This window comes from Macrobrachium nipponense, chromosome 45 (assembly GCF_015104395.2).
Source record: "Macrobrachium nipponense isolate FS-2020 chromosome 45, ASM1510439v2, whole genome shotgun sequence".
NCBI classification, from domain to species: domain Eukaryota; kingdom Metazoa; phylum Arthropoda; class Malacostraca; order Decapoda; family Palaemonidae; genus Macrobrachium; species Macrobrachium nipponense.
In genome coordinates, this window is record NC_061105.1 from 28,413,817 (window position 1) to 28,428,745 (window position 14,929).

General features: G+C 36.8%; 1 protein-coding gene across 14 annotated transcripts in view; it reads right to left on the bottom strand.

Annotated features, from left to right (window-relative positions):
• The window catches only part of LOC135214456 (sodium/calcium exchanger Calx-like), a 256,399-nt gene that overhangs the window by 69,756 nt on the left and 171,714 nt on the right, over window positions 1-14,929 (bottom strand). For 6 of the 14 annotated variants that reach the window (XM_064248772.1, XM_064248773.1, XM_064248771.1 and 3 more), the window contains exon 6: window positions 14,766-14,801. The exons of the other annotated variants lie outside the window; for them this stretch is intronic. In XM_064248772.1, the coding sequence (XP_064104842.1) occupies window positions 14,766-14,801 (36 nt within the window). The remainder of the gene's footprint in view (window positions 1-14,765; window positions 14,802-14,929) is intronic. 14 annotated transcript variants of the gene reach the window in all.

The following is a 14,929-nucleotide window of genomic DNA, read 5'->3' on the forward strand; positions in this document are numbered from 1 at the left end:
CTATTTTACTTTATTTTTCTCTCTCTCTCGTTTGAAAACCACCAAATTTACGAGGCATACAACTTTCTCTGAAGGTGCATTGTAGCAAGAGCAATGACAAAGTTTTCTCAATACTAAGAAATCACAAAAGTAAGCATGTGATTTTGTTTATTAACTGAAGCTACTGGGAAAATTTTGAAAAGACAGACAGAGTGCCAAGTACTTTCATGTATTTAACACATCTTCAGGGCACAAATACACGAAATTACTTGGCACTCTGCCTATCTTTCTTTTTCAGTGGTTTCAGCTAATAAGGTTTTCTTTTTTTCAATATAAAAGACCAACTGTACCATTGCAACCTTGCACGGATTTGTCGACAAAAAGGCAGTATTAGTTGTGTCAATTGTCTTCAAAGAAATCAATTGCTTTCATTATATCATAATTATAAATGTGAAATTATACAGTACAGAAATGAAGCAAAAATCTGAAATCAATTGATAAATAAAAATACTGAAACATGAATAAAAAAAAAAAACTGGTAAATAAACTCTACGGTATTGCATTCCCACATTTCACTAACTCTGACGTCACTGACATTTAAATCTGGTCAATAAGAACTATCTATGCCTTGCTATGACGGGCTACTCTGGGAGCAAAGCATCTTTTCGAATATTCTGCCCTTAAAATAATCAATATACATTAAGGTTCTTTAACAAAGTTCTGAATAATGGCACGTTCACAAATAAAAAAATCCACGAGTTGACGGGTGACTTATTTTCTATTAATATAAACCACATAAAAAGGGGGCATATTTCAATAATTAAATGAATTATGCAAGCAGGAACTTTTCTTTCGACAATCCTTTCTTTATATTATTTTCGACTTGCCAAACATTGTATAGGGTAATAATAATAATAATAAAATAAAATAATAATAATAATAATAATAATAATAATAATAATAATAATAATAACACCTGATAAAACTGAATAAAAACACGAAAATATTTAAAACAAAATAAATATTCGTACATAATACATGTAGATTTTTTTCTGAATAAACTTAATGGTTAGGAATGGCTTTCTCTTATTATATACATTTTTTTCTACTTCACTGGGAGCAACAGCATTTGCGAAGTGAAGTGGCCTTGTGCGGGACCACTTTTTCCACTTCAGTCCATCATAGATTCCCAAGAATATGACCGATGCTAAAAGCCTCCTGGCAGGCAAAGATATGGAAATAAGGTTATGGAGGAGAGGAGAGGCGAGAAATACTTATTACTTAATCCTCTCTCTCTCTCTCTCCTCTCTCTCTCTCTCTCTCTCTCTCTCTCTCTCTCTCTCTCTCTCTCTCTCTCTCTCTCTCTCTGTTTTGATCACCAGTAACCAGGCAACGACGCAGTTAACCCACAGCCTATGCTAATGTCTCACACATAGGGTTTGGCCGATGTCCCTTCCTTCTTCTTTATACTTAGTAATTTTATCTCAACCCATAACATCTACAAATTTTAATTCGTGATACCCTTCTCTCTCTCTCTCTCTCTCTCTCTCTCTCTCTCTCTCTCTCTCTCTCTCTCTCTTCTCTCTCTCTCTCTTGATTTAATAACATTGTCTATCATGGATAGACAATGTTATTAAATCAAGATTGAATGTACAAATAGTTGAGGATGAAGAAGAAGAGGAAGAGGAAGAAGAAGAAGAAAAAGAAGAAGAGGAAAACGGAAGAGAAGTAAACAAAAATGAAATGACGAAAAAAATAAGGAAACAAAGAACAAGATAAAAGTATGGATGCAGAGATACTCATTGATACTACATATGAGGCAATAAAGCAGCAATACCTACGAAGAAATAAATTACGATATGACAACAGAAAAGCAAATCCCGAAGAGGCTCTACCCAGATCTATACAATGACGGGAAAGAGGAAAAAATAGACAAGAAAGACAAAATCTGCAACCTTTTGAAAAGAGGGAATTGCAGATTTGGAGAAAGATGTTACTACAAACATCCTAAGATATGTCAAAACTATGAAATATATGGTAAATGTGCATAATTAGATGGATATGGGGATGATTGCAGAGATCTGCATCCAAAAATATGTAAAAACCAAAAGAAGGAAAAGGATGTAAGTTCGACAAAAAATGCAAATATATGCACCCTGTAGCCATGAATCATAATCAAATAAATAACCAACCAAGTAATAAAATCCAAAATAAGAAAGAAAAACAAATAAAGAGAGAAATCAAGAATATCAGGTAAAAGAGAAAAAGCAAACCACCAATGAGATATGCAGAGGTGTCAGCAAAAAATTTCAAAGCATCAGCTCCGAAATTCTACTCAAGAGATAATAACTGTATTTATTATGCAAGAGGATATTGCAGAAACGGAGAAAATTGCAGATTCAGACACAAAATTAATAATTATGATGAAGGAAGCAAATCAAATATGGAAAAGTTGGATTTTTAATGTCAGAATTTCTGGAAATGAAAAAAAAGAACAACATACCAGAACAGGAAAGAGACATGGGAAAATCCTTATTACTACCAGTATTAAATGAAGGAGAAAACACGCAAACCATCATAGTGATGAATGCGCAGGGTTTAGTTACGAGTAACTCAAAAAGAAAAATAGAGTACTTAGAAGAACTAACCCAAAATGAAAAGAAAATAGATATAATGAATATAAGTGAAACCTGGTATTCCCAAGAGACTGGGAATGATGATCAAATAAAAGGGTTCCAAACTTATAGATCAGATAGAAAAAAATAGGAATCAAGGGGGCCGGGAACCGCTAATATATGGGAAAGACAAAAAACAAGGAAAAATATATGAGAAATATAGTAACTCAGAATGTGAACTAATAGCGGTAGAATTTGAATCTGAAAAATTGATGAACATAGTAATATATAGACCCCTAATACTAAAGAGTTTGACTTAATAATTGAAAAAATTGGATGATATATGTAGAAATCACAAGGACTGGACTATTCTCCTATCTGGTGACTTCAACTTTCCTTCGTAGAATGGAAAGAACGAATAGGAGATTGTGGTTGTACTTATACATATAAAAAAGAGAGTAATAGTAGTGCAGAAGATAAGAGGCAATTGAAAAGCTATTAGGATATGCTACTAGAATACAACATTCAACAAATAAATCACCTGCAACAAGAAAGGAAAATACTTTAGACCTAGTATTTGTGAACGAGATGAATTATGTTAAAGAAATAATAGTTTATAATGTGAGTATTTCAGACCATAATGTCCTAGAATTAACAGTTCATTCCAAAGCAAGTGAAAATAGAGATAATCAAGAAATGAAAAAGTGGGAAGGATATGGAAAATACAACTTCTTACAGTAAAAATATAAAATGGTCAGAAATTAATGAAGAATTAAACAAAGATTGGGATAACATTTCGTAAGTGATGACATAAGGGTAAATACGGAGATATTATATAAAATATTGGAGAAAATAGTGGAAAAATATATACCGAAGAAGAAAAGTAAACATCATTCATGCATACCAAGAGACAGAAGGATCTTGTTCCAGAAAATCAGAAAGTGGAAAAAAGGTCTTGCAAAAGAAAAAATGCATGGAAAGTTATAGAACTAAAAAGTAAGATAGAAAATGCAGAACAAAAGATTATACAATCAAAAGAAAATGAAAACGGGACTTGGAAGAAAAAACCCTATTAAATATCAAGCAAAACCCCAAAACAAAACTATTATACTCATATGCGAAGAAGATGAATAAAAGAAGAATAGAAATGTGGCCCTCTGAGAATTGAGGGAGATAACGAATGAAAAAAAGGAAATTTGCAAAACATACTGGCAGAACGATATAAGAGAGAATTCACCCCTAGAATAGATAATGAAGATAATGATATAGAAGTAAGGGATGAAAATAGTGAATATTTAGCTGACATAGATATTAATGGAAGCCGATATTGTGCAGGCTATTAATGAAATTAAAAATGGAGCTGCTGCAGGGCCAGATGGAATCCTGCTATTTTGTTAAAGAAAGTAGTTCATTCTATCGCAAGCCACTTGCAATATTATTAAGACAAAGTGTAGATACAGGCAAGATATGATGATGAGCAAAATTAGCATATATTACCCCTACTTTCAAAAGTGGATCAAGACTAGAGGCAAGTAATTATGGCCTGTGAGTCTAACATCACATATTATGAAAGTGTATGAAAGGGGTAATGAAGAAAAATATTATGAAACATTTAATAAAAAATAATTTGTTTAATAAAGGACAACATGGTTTCGTACCCGGAAAAAGTACACAAACCCAACTGTTAGTCCACCGTGAGAACATATTCAAAAATATGAAAAGCGGAAATGAAACAGATGTGGTTTATTTAGACTTTGCAAAAGCTTTTGATAAAGTAGACCATAATATATTAGCGCAGAAAATTAGAAAACACAATATCGTGGATAAAGTAGGAAAAAATGGTTAAAAGAATTTTTACACAACAGAAAACAGATAGTTATTGCAAACGACGAGAAATCGGATGAAGCCAAGGTAATATCCGGTGTGCCGCAAGGTACGGTGTTAGCTGCAATACTGTTTGTTATTATGATTGAAGACATAGACAATAATGTTAAAGATTCGGTAGTGAGTAGTTTCGCAGATGACACAAGAATAAGTAGAGAAATTACTTGTGATGAAGATAGGAAACGCTCTACAAAGAGACCTTAACAAAGTATATGATTGGGCAGAGGTAAATAGGATGGTATTTAACTCTGATAAATTTGAATCAATAAATTATGGAGACAGAGAAAGAAAGCTATATGCATATAAGGGACCTAATAATGAGACCATCACAAATAAGGAAGCAGTTAAAGACCTTGGTGTGATGATGAATAGGAAACATGTTATGCAATGATCAAATAGCAACTCTGTTGGCAAAATGTAAAGCAAAAATGGGAATGTTGTTACGGCACTTCAAAACAAGAAAAGCTGAACACATGATTATGCTTTATAAAACATATGTTCGTAGTCCACTTGAATATTGCAATATGATATGGTACCCACACTATCAAAAGGATATTGCACAAATAGAGAGTGTACAAAGGTCCTTTACAGCTAGAATAGAAGAAGTTAAGGACCTAGACTACTGGGAAAGACTACAATTCTTAAAATTATATAGTCTAGAAAGGAGAAGAGAACGCTACATGATAATTCAGGCATGGAAACAGATAGAAGGAATAGCAGAAAATATCATGGAACTAAAAATATCAGAAAGAGCAAGCAGAGGTAGATTAATAGTGCCCAAAACTATACCAGGAAAAATAAGGAAAGCACACAGGACATTAATCCACTACGCACCAGCATCGATAATGCAGCGTCTATTCAATGCGTTGCCAGCTCATCTGAGGAATATATCAGGAGTGAGCGTAGATGTGTTTAAGAATAAGCTCGACAAATATCTAAACTGCATCCCAGACCATCCAAGATTGGAAGATGCAAAATATACCGGAAGATGTACTAGCAACTCTCTGGTAGACATTAGAGGTGCCTCACACTGAGGGACCTGGGGCAACCCGAACAAGATGTAAGGTCTGTAAGGTAAGGTAAGGTAAGGTCTCATATCTTCCTACGACACATCCTATGAGTATCTATTAACTATATAGTATAACTGACATTACACGGAATACTGTATACGCATATAGTCATATAAGGTTTATGAATGTAGATATTTGAATAACTATATATAAAAATGTTTATTATCACTATGCTATTCATTCCAGTATTATTATTATTATTATTATTATTATTATTATTATTATTATTTCAACTCCAGCTTTACAGTAGACTGAGCACATTAGGCGGGAACGAATGTCTGAGAGTAGACTATTCTCTAAAAATTAAACAAAAACACTATTATTGTAATTATTATTATTATTCCTGTTGCTGTCGATGTCATCTAACCCGCCACACACCTATAGCTTGAGCATACTGCTTTAAGTTTGAAGTTTATGCCCAAAAGAAAGCCATTTAATTGAAAATGAAAAAGACTGCCGCTATTTTGATATCTAAATGACTTCCGGTCTTTTCCCCTCCGTCATAAATCCCCCTCGTTAGTGGAATCAGTGAGCCTCCCTCTGTGCGTTTTAATAACGCTTCATTTCAGAGGTCTACTTTTATATGGCTTCAGCCTTATAATAATAATAATAATAATAATAATAATAATAAAATAATAATAATAATAATAATAATAATAATAATAATAATAATAATAATAATAATAATAAAGTGGCGCCGTGGAGGAGTGGGTTAGGTCGTCAATAGACTTAAGTCAAGTTAAGCAACATTGGCTCTGGTCAGTCGTTGGATGGGTGACCGCTCTCCTCGGCGTTGATTCCTTGGGAAAGGATCTTTACCATAATTTCCTCAGTCTACTCAGCTGTAAATGAGTACCTATCCCTGATGGGGTAGGGTCCAGCTATGGGTTAAATAGCAAAACTCAGCAATGATGGAAAGAAATGAAGGATTAAACGACAACGACGTAAATGGAAAACTCTGGCAACAGAGGAGCTTCGTCCGGCAACCAGGTATTCAACCCAATTGAAGGGGAAGACGGTCAGGTACTTGGAGGTCGTCATCCCAGCAATGATCACCACAACGACAATAATAAACAGCCTGAGATTGGAGTACAGAGGCAAAAAGGAAGAAATGGACAAGAGAAGAAAATAAGGAAATATGGAGATGCTACATCAGAAGCAACCCGACGGAGCAGAGAGGATATAGAAGAAGATTGGTCAACATCTGGAATGAGAGAATAACACCCCCCAAACAGAGCAGAGGCTGGCAGACCAAGCAAGGAACATAAAGAAAAAGAACTGGCTCTCCCCAACAGAAAGAGAAGAACTGGAAAGGGAAATGTCACACGACAACGAATTACACGAAGACGAACTGAGAGACGATGCCACAGAAGACGACAGGGAGGATGAGGTATCAACAACGACACACGAAGAAACACCGACGAAGTAACAGAGAGGACGGAATGGGTAGAAAAGATTAGACAATGGATGGAGCCAGATACAGAGAGAACAAAGATCCCCTCCATGAAAGCCTACAACACCAAGAAATTAAGGGAGAAAACAAGTGAGGTCAATGAAATACTGGCATTACTACAGACCACCAGTATCACAGAAACAAATAACTTGACATATGCAGGAGCAAGATTAGTAGCAGAACTGATGGGAATTCCCCGAACACCCCAACCACCACCAGCACAAACCAACCCAACAGCAACCAAAAAAACAGCAACCTCCCCCTTGGGAAAAGGCGCTTGGTTGGGAAAAGCAAATCAGGTGATGAGATCTGACTTGAGTAAACTGAAAGAGATGGCAGAAAAAAGGCTAAGAAGCAAGAAAACAAGGGAGGAACTCAACGAGAAATACAAAGTACAAGAGAGGGATTAAACAACACAATAGAAGATGTAAAACAGAGGCTTAAGGTCAAAGCACATAAGATCCAACGGTACATGAACAGGAATAAGGGATACCAACAGAACAAACTATTCGGAACCAACCAGAAAAGACTATACAGCCAACTAAGAGGGGAAGACAACCACCCAGAAATTCCCGAAGCCGAACCAAGTAAGAGACTCTGGGAAAACATATGGAGCAATCCGGTATCACACAACAAACATGCAACATGGCTCCAGGAAGTCAAGGAAGAAGAAACAGAGAGAATAAAACAAAGATTCACAGACATCACGACAGACACAGTCAGACACCAACTAAAGAAAATGCCAAACTGGAAAGCCCCAGGTCCCGATGAAGTCCATGGATACTGGCTCAAAAACTTCAAGGCCCTACACCCACGAATAGCAGAACAACTCCAGCATTGTATCTCAAATCACCAAGCACCCAAATGGATGACCACAGGAAGAACATCCTTAGTACAAAAAGACAAGAGTAAGGGAAATATAGCCAGTAACTACAGGCCTATCACCTGCCTACCAATAATGTGGAAGTTACTAACAGGTATCATCAGTGAAAGGCTATACAACTACCTAGAGGAGACAAACACCATCCATCCCCCACCAACAGAAAGGCTGCAGAAGGAAGTGTAGGGCACAAAAGACCAGCTCCTGATAGACAAAATGGTAATGAAGAACAGTAGGAGAAGGAAAACCAACCTAAGCATGGCGTGGATAGACTATAAGAAAGCCTTCGACATGATACCACACACATGGCTAATAGAATGCCTGAAAATATATGGGGCAGAGGTAAATAGACTATAAGAAAGCCTTCGACATGATACCACACACATGGCTAATAGAATGCCTGAAAATATATGGGGCAGAGGTAAATACCATCAGCTTCCTCAAAAATACAAGCGCAACTGGAATACAATACTTACAAGCTCTGGAATAAGACTAGCAGAGGTTAATATCAGGAGAGGGATCTTCCAGGGCGACTCACTGTCCCCACTACTCTTCGTAGTAGCCATGATTCCCATGACAAAAGTACTACAGAAGATGGATGCCGGGTACCAACTCAAGAAAAGAGGCAACAGAATCAACCATCTGATGTTCATGGACGACATCAAGCTGTATGGTAAGAGCATCAAGGAAATAGATACCCTAATCCAGACTGTAAGGATTGTATCTGGGGACATCAGGATGAAGTTTGGAATAGAAAATGCGCCTTAGTCAACATACAAAAAGGCAAAGTAACGAGAACTGAAGGGATAAAGCTACCAGATGGGAGCAACATCAAACACATAGATGAGACAGGATACAAATACCTGGGAATAATGGAAGGAGGAGATATAAAACACCAAGAGATGAAGGACACGATCAGGAAAGAATATATGCAGAGACTCAAGGCGATACTCAAGTCAAAACTCAACGCCGGAAATATGATAAAAGCCATAAACACATGGGCAGTGCCAGTAATCAGATACAGCGCAGGAATAGTGGAATGGACGAAGGCAGAACTCCGCAGCATAGATCAGAAAACCAGGAAACATATGACAATACACAAAGCACTACACCCAAGAGCAAATACGGACAGACTATACATAACACGAAAGGAAGGAGGGAGAGGACTACTAAGTATAGAGGACTGCGTCAACATCGAAAACAGAGCACTGGGGCAATATCTGAAAACCAGTGAAGACGAGTGGCTAAAGAGTGCATGGGAAGAAGGACTAATAAAAGCAGACGAAGACCCAGAAACTATACAGAGACAGGAGAAAGACAGAAAGAACAGAGGACTGGCACAACAAACCAATGCACGGACAATACATGAGACAGACTAAAGAACTAGCCAGCGATGACAATTGGCAATGGCTACAGAGGGGAGAGCTAAAGAAGGAAACTGAAGGAATGATAACAGCGGCACAAGATCAGGCCCTAAGAACCAGATATGTTCAAAGTACGATAGACGGAAATAACATCTCTCCCATATGTAGGAAGTGCAATACGAAAAGTGAAACCATAAACCACATAGCAAGTGAATGCCCGGCACTTGCACAGAACCAGTACAAAAAGAGGCATGATTCAGTAGCAAAAGCCCTCCACTGGAGCCTGTGCAAGAAACATCAGCTACCTTGCAGTAATAAGTGGTACGAGCACCAACCTGAAGGAGTGATAGAAAACGATCAGGCAAATATCCTCTGGGACTATGGTATCAGAACGGATAGGGTGATACGTGCAAACAGACCAGACGTGACGTTGATTGACAAGGTCAAGAAGAAAGTATCACTCATTGATGTCGCAATACCATGGGACACCAGAGTTGAAGAGAAAGAGAGGGAAAAATTGGATAAGTATCAAGATCTGAAAATAGAAATAAGAAGGATATGGGATATGCCAGTAGAAATCGTACCCATAATCATAGGAGCACTAGGCACGATCCCAAGATCCCTGAAAAGGAATCTAGAAAAACTAGAGGCTGAAGTAGCTCCAGGACTCATGCAGAAGTGTGTGATCCTAGAAACGGCACACATAGTAAGAAGAGTGATGGACTCCTAAGGAGGCAGGATGCAACCCGGAACCCCACACTATAAATACCACCCAGTCAAATTGGAGGACTGTGATAGAGCAAAAAAAAAAAAAAAAAAAAATAATAATAATAATAATAATAATAATAATAATAATAATAATATCCAAAATGTAGCCAAAATAATGAAATCTTTATCTGTATTATTCATCACCATACCAATAATAATAATAATAATAATAATAATAATAATAATAATAATAATAATAATAATAATAATAGAAGGAAAGCATTTGCCTTATAAAGGCTGGTATAAAATGACGCAATATCATAACGTTACCATCAGCGCGTCATCCGGTTACCATGGAAACGCCTCCTGATCTCTTTTCAAGTCTCATCTGTTTAAATAAGAGCGATGCTGACACGGAACAGAATATTGCAGAAAATGTGCTACGTTCATTTCATACGAGGTGTATTTTACTCAACGTCTCTACTGGCGTAACTCTTTTACATGACTAATATACACAAAACACTATTTTCTAGAATTTAATGTACTGAGTAAAACCTTCAAATAATTTGTGTACGTAATGCCTCGTTCTTTGGTGAATTGCTTTGCATAGAAAACTCTTTAAAGAGCTCCTGTGCATCGGAAATTCTTTTCATTATTACAGTACATAACTGTATAGCCCTGGTAAGCGTTTATGAACTATTGTACAACCAACCTTTAAAATAAAAGGTTAAAATCTTTAATTCACTGTCATACATAGAAAGCTCTTGAAGTAGAGCAGCATCAAAAAGAAGCATAAAATACTGCTGTACATAGAATATAGCAGAAAGAAGTACTGTAGCAAGGAACTCTTTCAGGAATCACTATACAAAATTAAAAAATTCGAAGTTTTGTATACTGTGCAGGAAACGCTTCAAACAACTGCCGTATATAAGCATGTTTTATATAACTGCTGTGGTATTCATTCATCATCTGCTGGATGTAATAAATTTCTTTTAAATGTTAAGGTGTTTGAGAAATTCAATAATAATGACGTAAACATAGCAAGTGTGCCCAACTTTTTCAGGGGCTGCTGTGCTTAGTAATTGTTAGGAAGAACTACACGTGAATGATGGCTTTTAAAATTGCCCGGTCGTGAGCTATGGGACTAACTGTTTGGGTGGGTACGGCCAAATATGAGCACATAGTCCAAGACCATCAAGATTTATATATAACAGAAAACAGGGAATGCTATTCCTGTCACCGTTGACAGGGACGCTCTCATTTCCTAAAGCAAACAAACATTTATAGGCACAATCAAAGTCAGGAGGATGTTAAGCGTCTCCCCGGTCTGTTTGTGTGTCTGTCTGTCGGTCGCTGGTCAGGTTGGTACTACCCCATGTTAACTTCCGCCAACGCTCCTATAACTAATGACCTGAAACACTAGCGGGCACTGGCCGACGAGCAGACACTGTTCCCGTAACCAGTTCCACTATGCTGGCCGAACGAGTTTGGAGCCAGGACGATGCAATTGCCTGGTAACACCGCTCCATTAGCGAGAGAATATATAAATAGCTGGAAGTGCCCGACGAATATGCCCGCTAGTGTGGACAGGCCATAAGGCATGTCCACGCGGGCGGGCCTGATCGGCGGGCATGCATGGCATCGGGCTCATATACCGGGCAAACCAGCGAAATCAGCAATCGGTGCTCGGTGATCTGAAACAAGTGCTGGAGGTACGACACTGCCGTTGTCAAAGGGGCCCCATAAAATACAGAATAAAAAGGACTGTTTTATCATGGATCTTTTTAACTTGAGCATGCCTTGGCTTTTAGTATACAAGCAAAAAAAGACGAGACAATGGATTAGGTAACAGTCTCACATAAGTGAGCAAATTAACATTTTTCGTACGACACTCGACAAGGTACTGGTGGCAACGTCGGGCACGTCCGACAGAATTTGCCCATCTACCGGGCTCCCCGGCGGGCCTTTTTTAGGGGTATGCTGTAAACGCCAACGGGTCGAAATGAGACGAGAAAAGATCCCCGAACGCGCAGACACAGAAATTCTAAAAATACAGCCTTGCCTCAGCTATGTATCGCAAATCAACTTCAACAAGCACCGACTAGAACCTACTATAATTACGTATCACTTCAAAAATATACAACTCAAAGAACACCAGCACAATAAACGTTCGATTTACTTTTTAAAAATATGCTAATTCAAACAATAATTGCCAACTGCATTACCTAAAAACAGAATTGCAACCTACTGCAAGTACGTTGTAATTATTCTGCAATATGACATAATATTACAATGTCCTCTGATTTTTTCACTTTTCAATTGTTGCCTTTGTTTTCAATGAACTTCAAAGGCTGTGGAAAACAGTTAGTTTTCACTGATAACGAATTAACAAAAATCACTTCAATAACATTATATCTAATTGGATTTTTCAACGATGTTCTAGCTTTGTGTTTGGGTACCGCAACAGATTTTTAACGAGAGAGAGAGAGAGAGAGAGAGAGAGAGAGAGAGAGAGAGAGAGAGAGAGAGAGGGCAAATATATTACTGAATGTAAACAATTCTGGTTATGTAACTCATATTCTTCACAACGACAACAAAAATATCCTTGGAATTATCCTACTGCAAAATATCTCTACCGGCATTATCTGTATTTTGATGAAAAGGACTAAAACCAAAATGTCGACAATACTTAAAATGACTCGGTCAGTCTTTCATTATGAAGTCTAAAAAGAAAAGATTTATACAAACTATTTCACTTCAATCATGTTTGATATCACAGATTTTAATTTAAAAAAAAAAAACGCTAAAAAGCAATATTTTTTTGGACAACCCTACATCAGCAATATTCTCTATTCACCTCACCCACTTAAAACAATGTTTTTAAAATATTACAACAACAACGCTGACCCAAACATGCCCGGAAAGTTCGTAAAAAACGGATTCAAGAGAGACCTGTAACCCAACACGAAAAGGGGCCGGCTCCCAAGTGTGTTCAGGCCAGGTAGGCCATACCCCTTCTGCTACCTAGAAGGGGGAGCGACAAACAAGATCACATGTCACAGCAGAAAGTTCAGTGTCGAACGTGAACTGTATTTTGTATCTGGAAATATTTCCTGGGTTTTTTTATCCTTTCGGTATAAAGATGGTTTTCTTTTTACCAAAAGTTTTCATGTCTCCTACTGTATTTTGTCGGACTTCTCGACAGCCAGCGACACTGCTTTTATTACCACAAAATAAACCGTTTGGATGGATTGTGATGGAATCTTATAGATGGTGTTTGTTAGCCTTACAACCAAGGAATCATATTCTGATGATGACGAACTAAGTTTGTTTGTTAGCTCTTGCTTCAGTTTGTTCGCATGTCTATCAATATGATGGTATAATTTTGAGAAAGCCTGTCTACTACAAGTACACCGCGAGAAAACATCGCCTTAATTTGAAGTCAGTATCTTGGAAGTTGACTTTACTAACGGAAAAAAAACCTTCAAAAATTCTTCTCTATTTATGAGATAACGTTGCCCTACAAAATATATTTGAATAAATCAACGTGCCGAGAATCTGATAATCCAATTAGCAACAAACAACGCACAAACAACTCCCCCTTTCTCTCCCCTCCCGTAAGAACTCGAGAACCGTCCCTCACCCCTTACTCTACAGTATCTGGCCGATAAAAAGGGAGAAGAATTGCCTAATTCAAGGGTTTAAAGAGCGTCTTATTCCGCGAAGAGGTAATTAGATTTGCATTCCCAAGGAGGCTCTATTACCTGACCTCTAATCTGTAAGCGTCCAAGTCGTCTTCAGTTAGGATGTCGAGACCTTGATGTGGGTACAAGACTTGAACATGTAGCCTATGCGCACGGGAGGGGGGGATTCTTATATTGATTACAGCAACAATAAGAAAAACTTATTGTGTCGCATAGTTATTTGTGCGGCTGAAAGAGCAAAAGTTCCGCTAATGACGAGTATTTGCAAATCGTGATTTAACTCACTGGACAACGTAGCGATGTAAATAAACCAAGCTAACTTACACTTCGCAAAGGCGCTTCCAGCACCAAATAAAACTTGACCCCAGCTCACGTTCCCCTGAACATTCGAACTCATTGTGTTTGTCTTCACTTACCGATAAGTATCAGTAAACTTGCATCTTGGACTAAAGTGTTTATGACAGATTTTCTCTCGAATATATATATATATATTATATATATATATATATATATATATAATATAAATAATATATATATATATATATATATATCTAATATATATATATATATAATATATTATTAATAATATCTATATATATATAATATATATATATATATATAATATATCATATAATATATTTATATATATATATATATATTATATATAATATATATATATAATATATAATATATATATATATATATATATATATACCTGTTGTGCTTTCCAATACATTATGAACTGACAAGTTGCCTTGTGAGCAGTTACATTAACAGTTTGAAAAAAAAGAAGACAGTCATTAGAATCCTTGTCACATTGCAAGCAAGCGAGTGCTTTTCAACAATCGGTTTTCCAGAGGTGCAAAATAAATGAGGATGATCGTGTTGGGTAACTCAGCTCATACAAATAAAGCGCAACTATGTATATGTAGTGTATGCATAGGTACAGTATGTAAATACGTACACGTATATAAAGTAAATGTGCATAAATATAGTCACATACATGCACACTGATTCGTTTGTGTAAGAGCAGTCTTGAATGACTGATTTGAAAACATTTTCGCCTCCTCAGGGCTCACAGTACTCATGGACTTGTAACTGCAATTACCTATTATAATCATACTTGGCTGATACCTCCAGCGTCCTTGGCAATGATAGAACGAAAGAGAACATTCTCAATATTGTCCCTTTTTCTATAGAAGAAAACTTTTTTTTTTTTCAAAATGGTTTTTTTTATGCACAAAATATCTTGATGGCTGTTTGTATATTCCT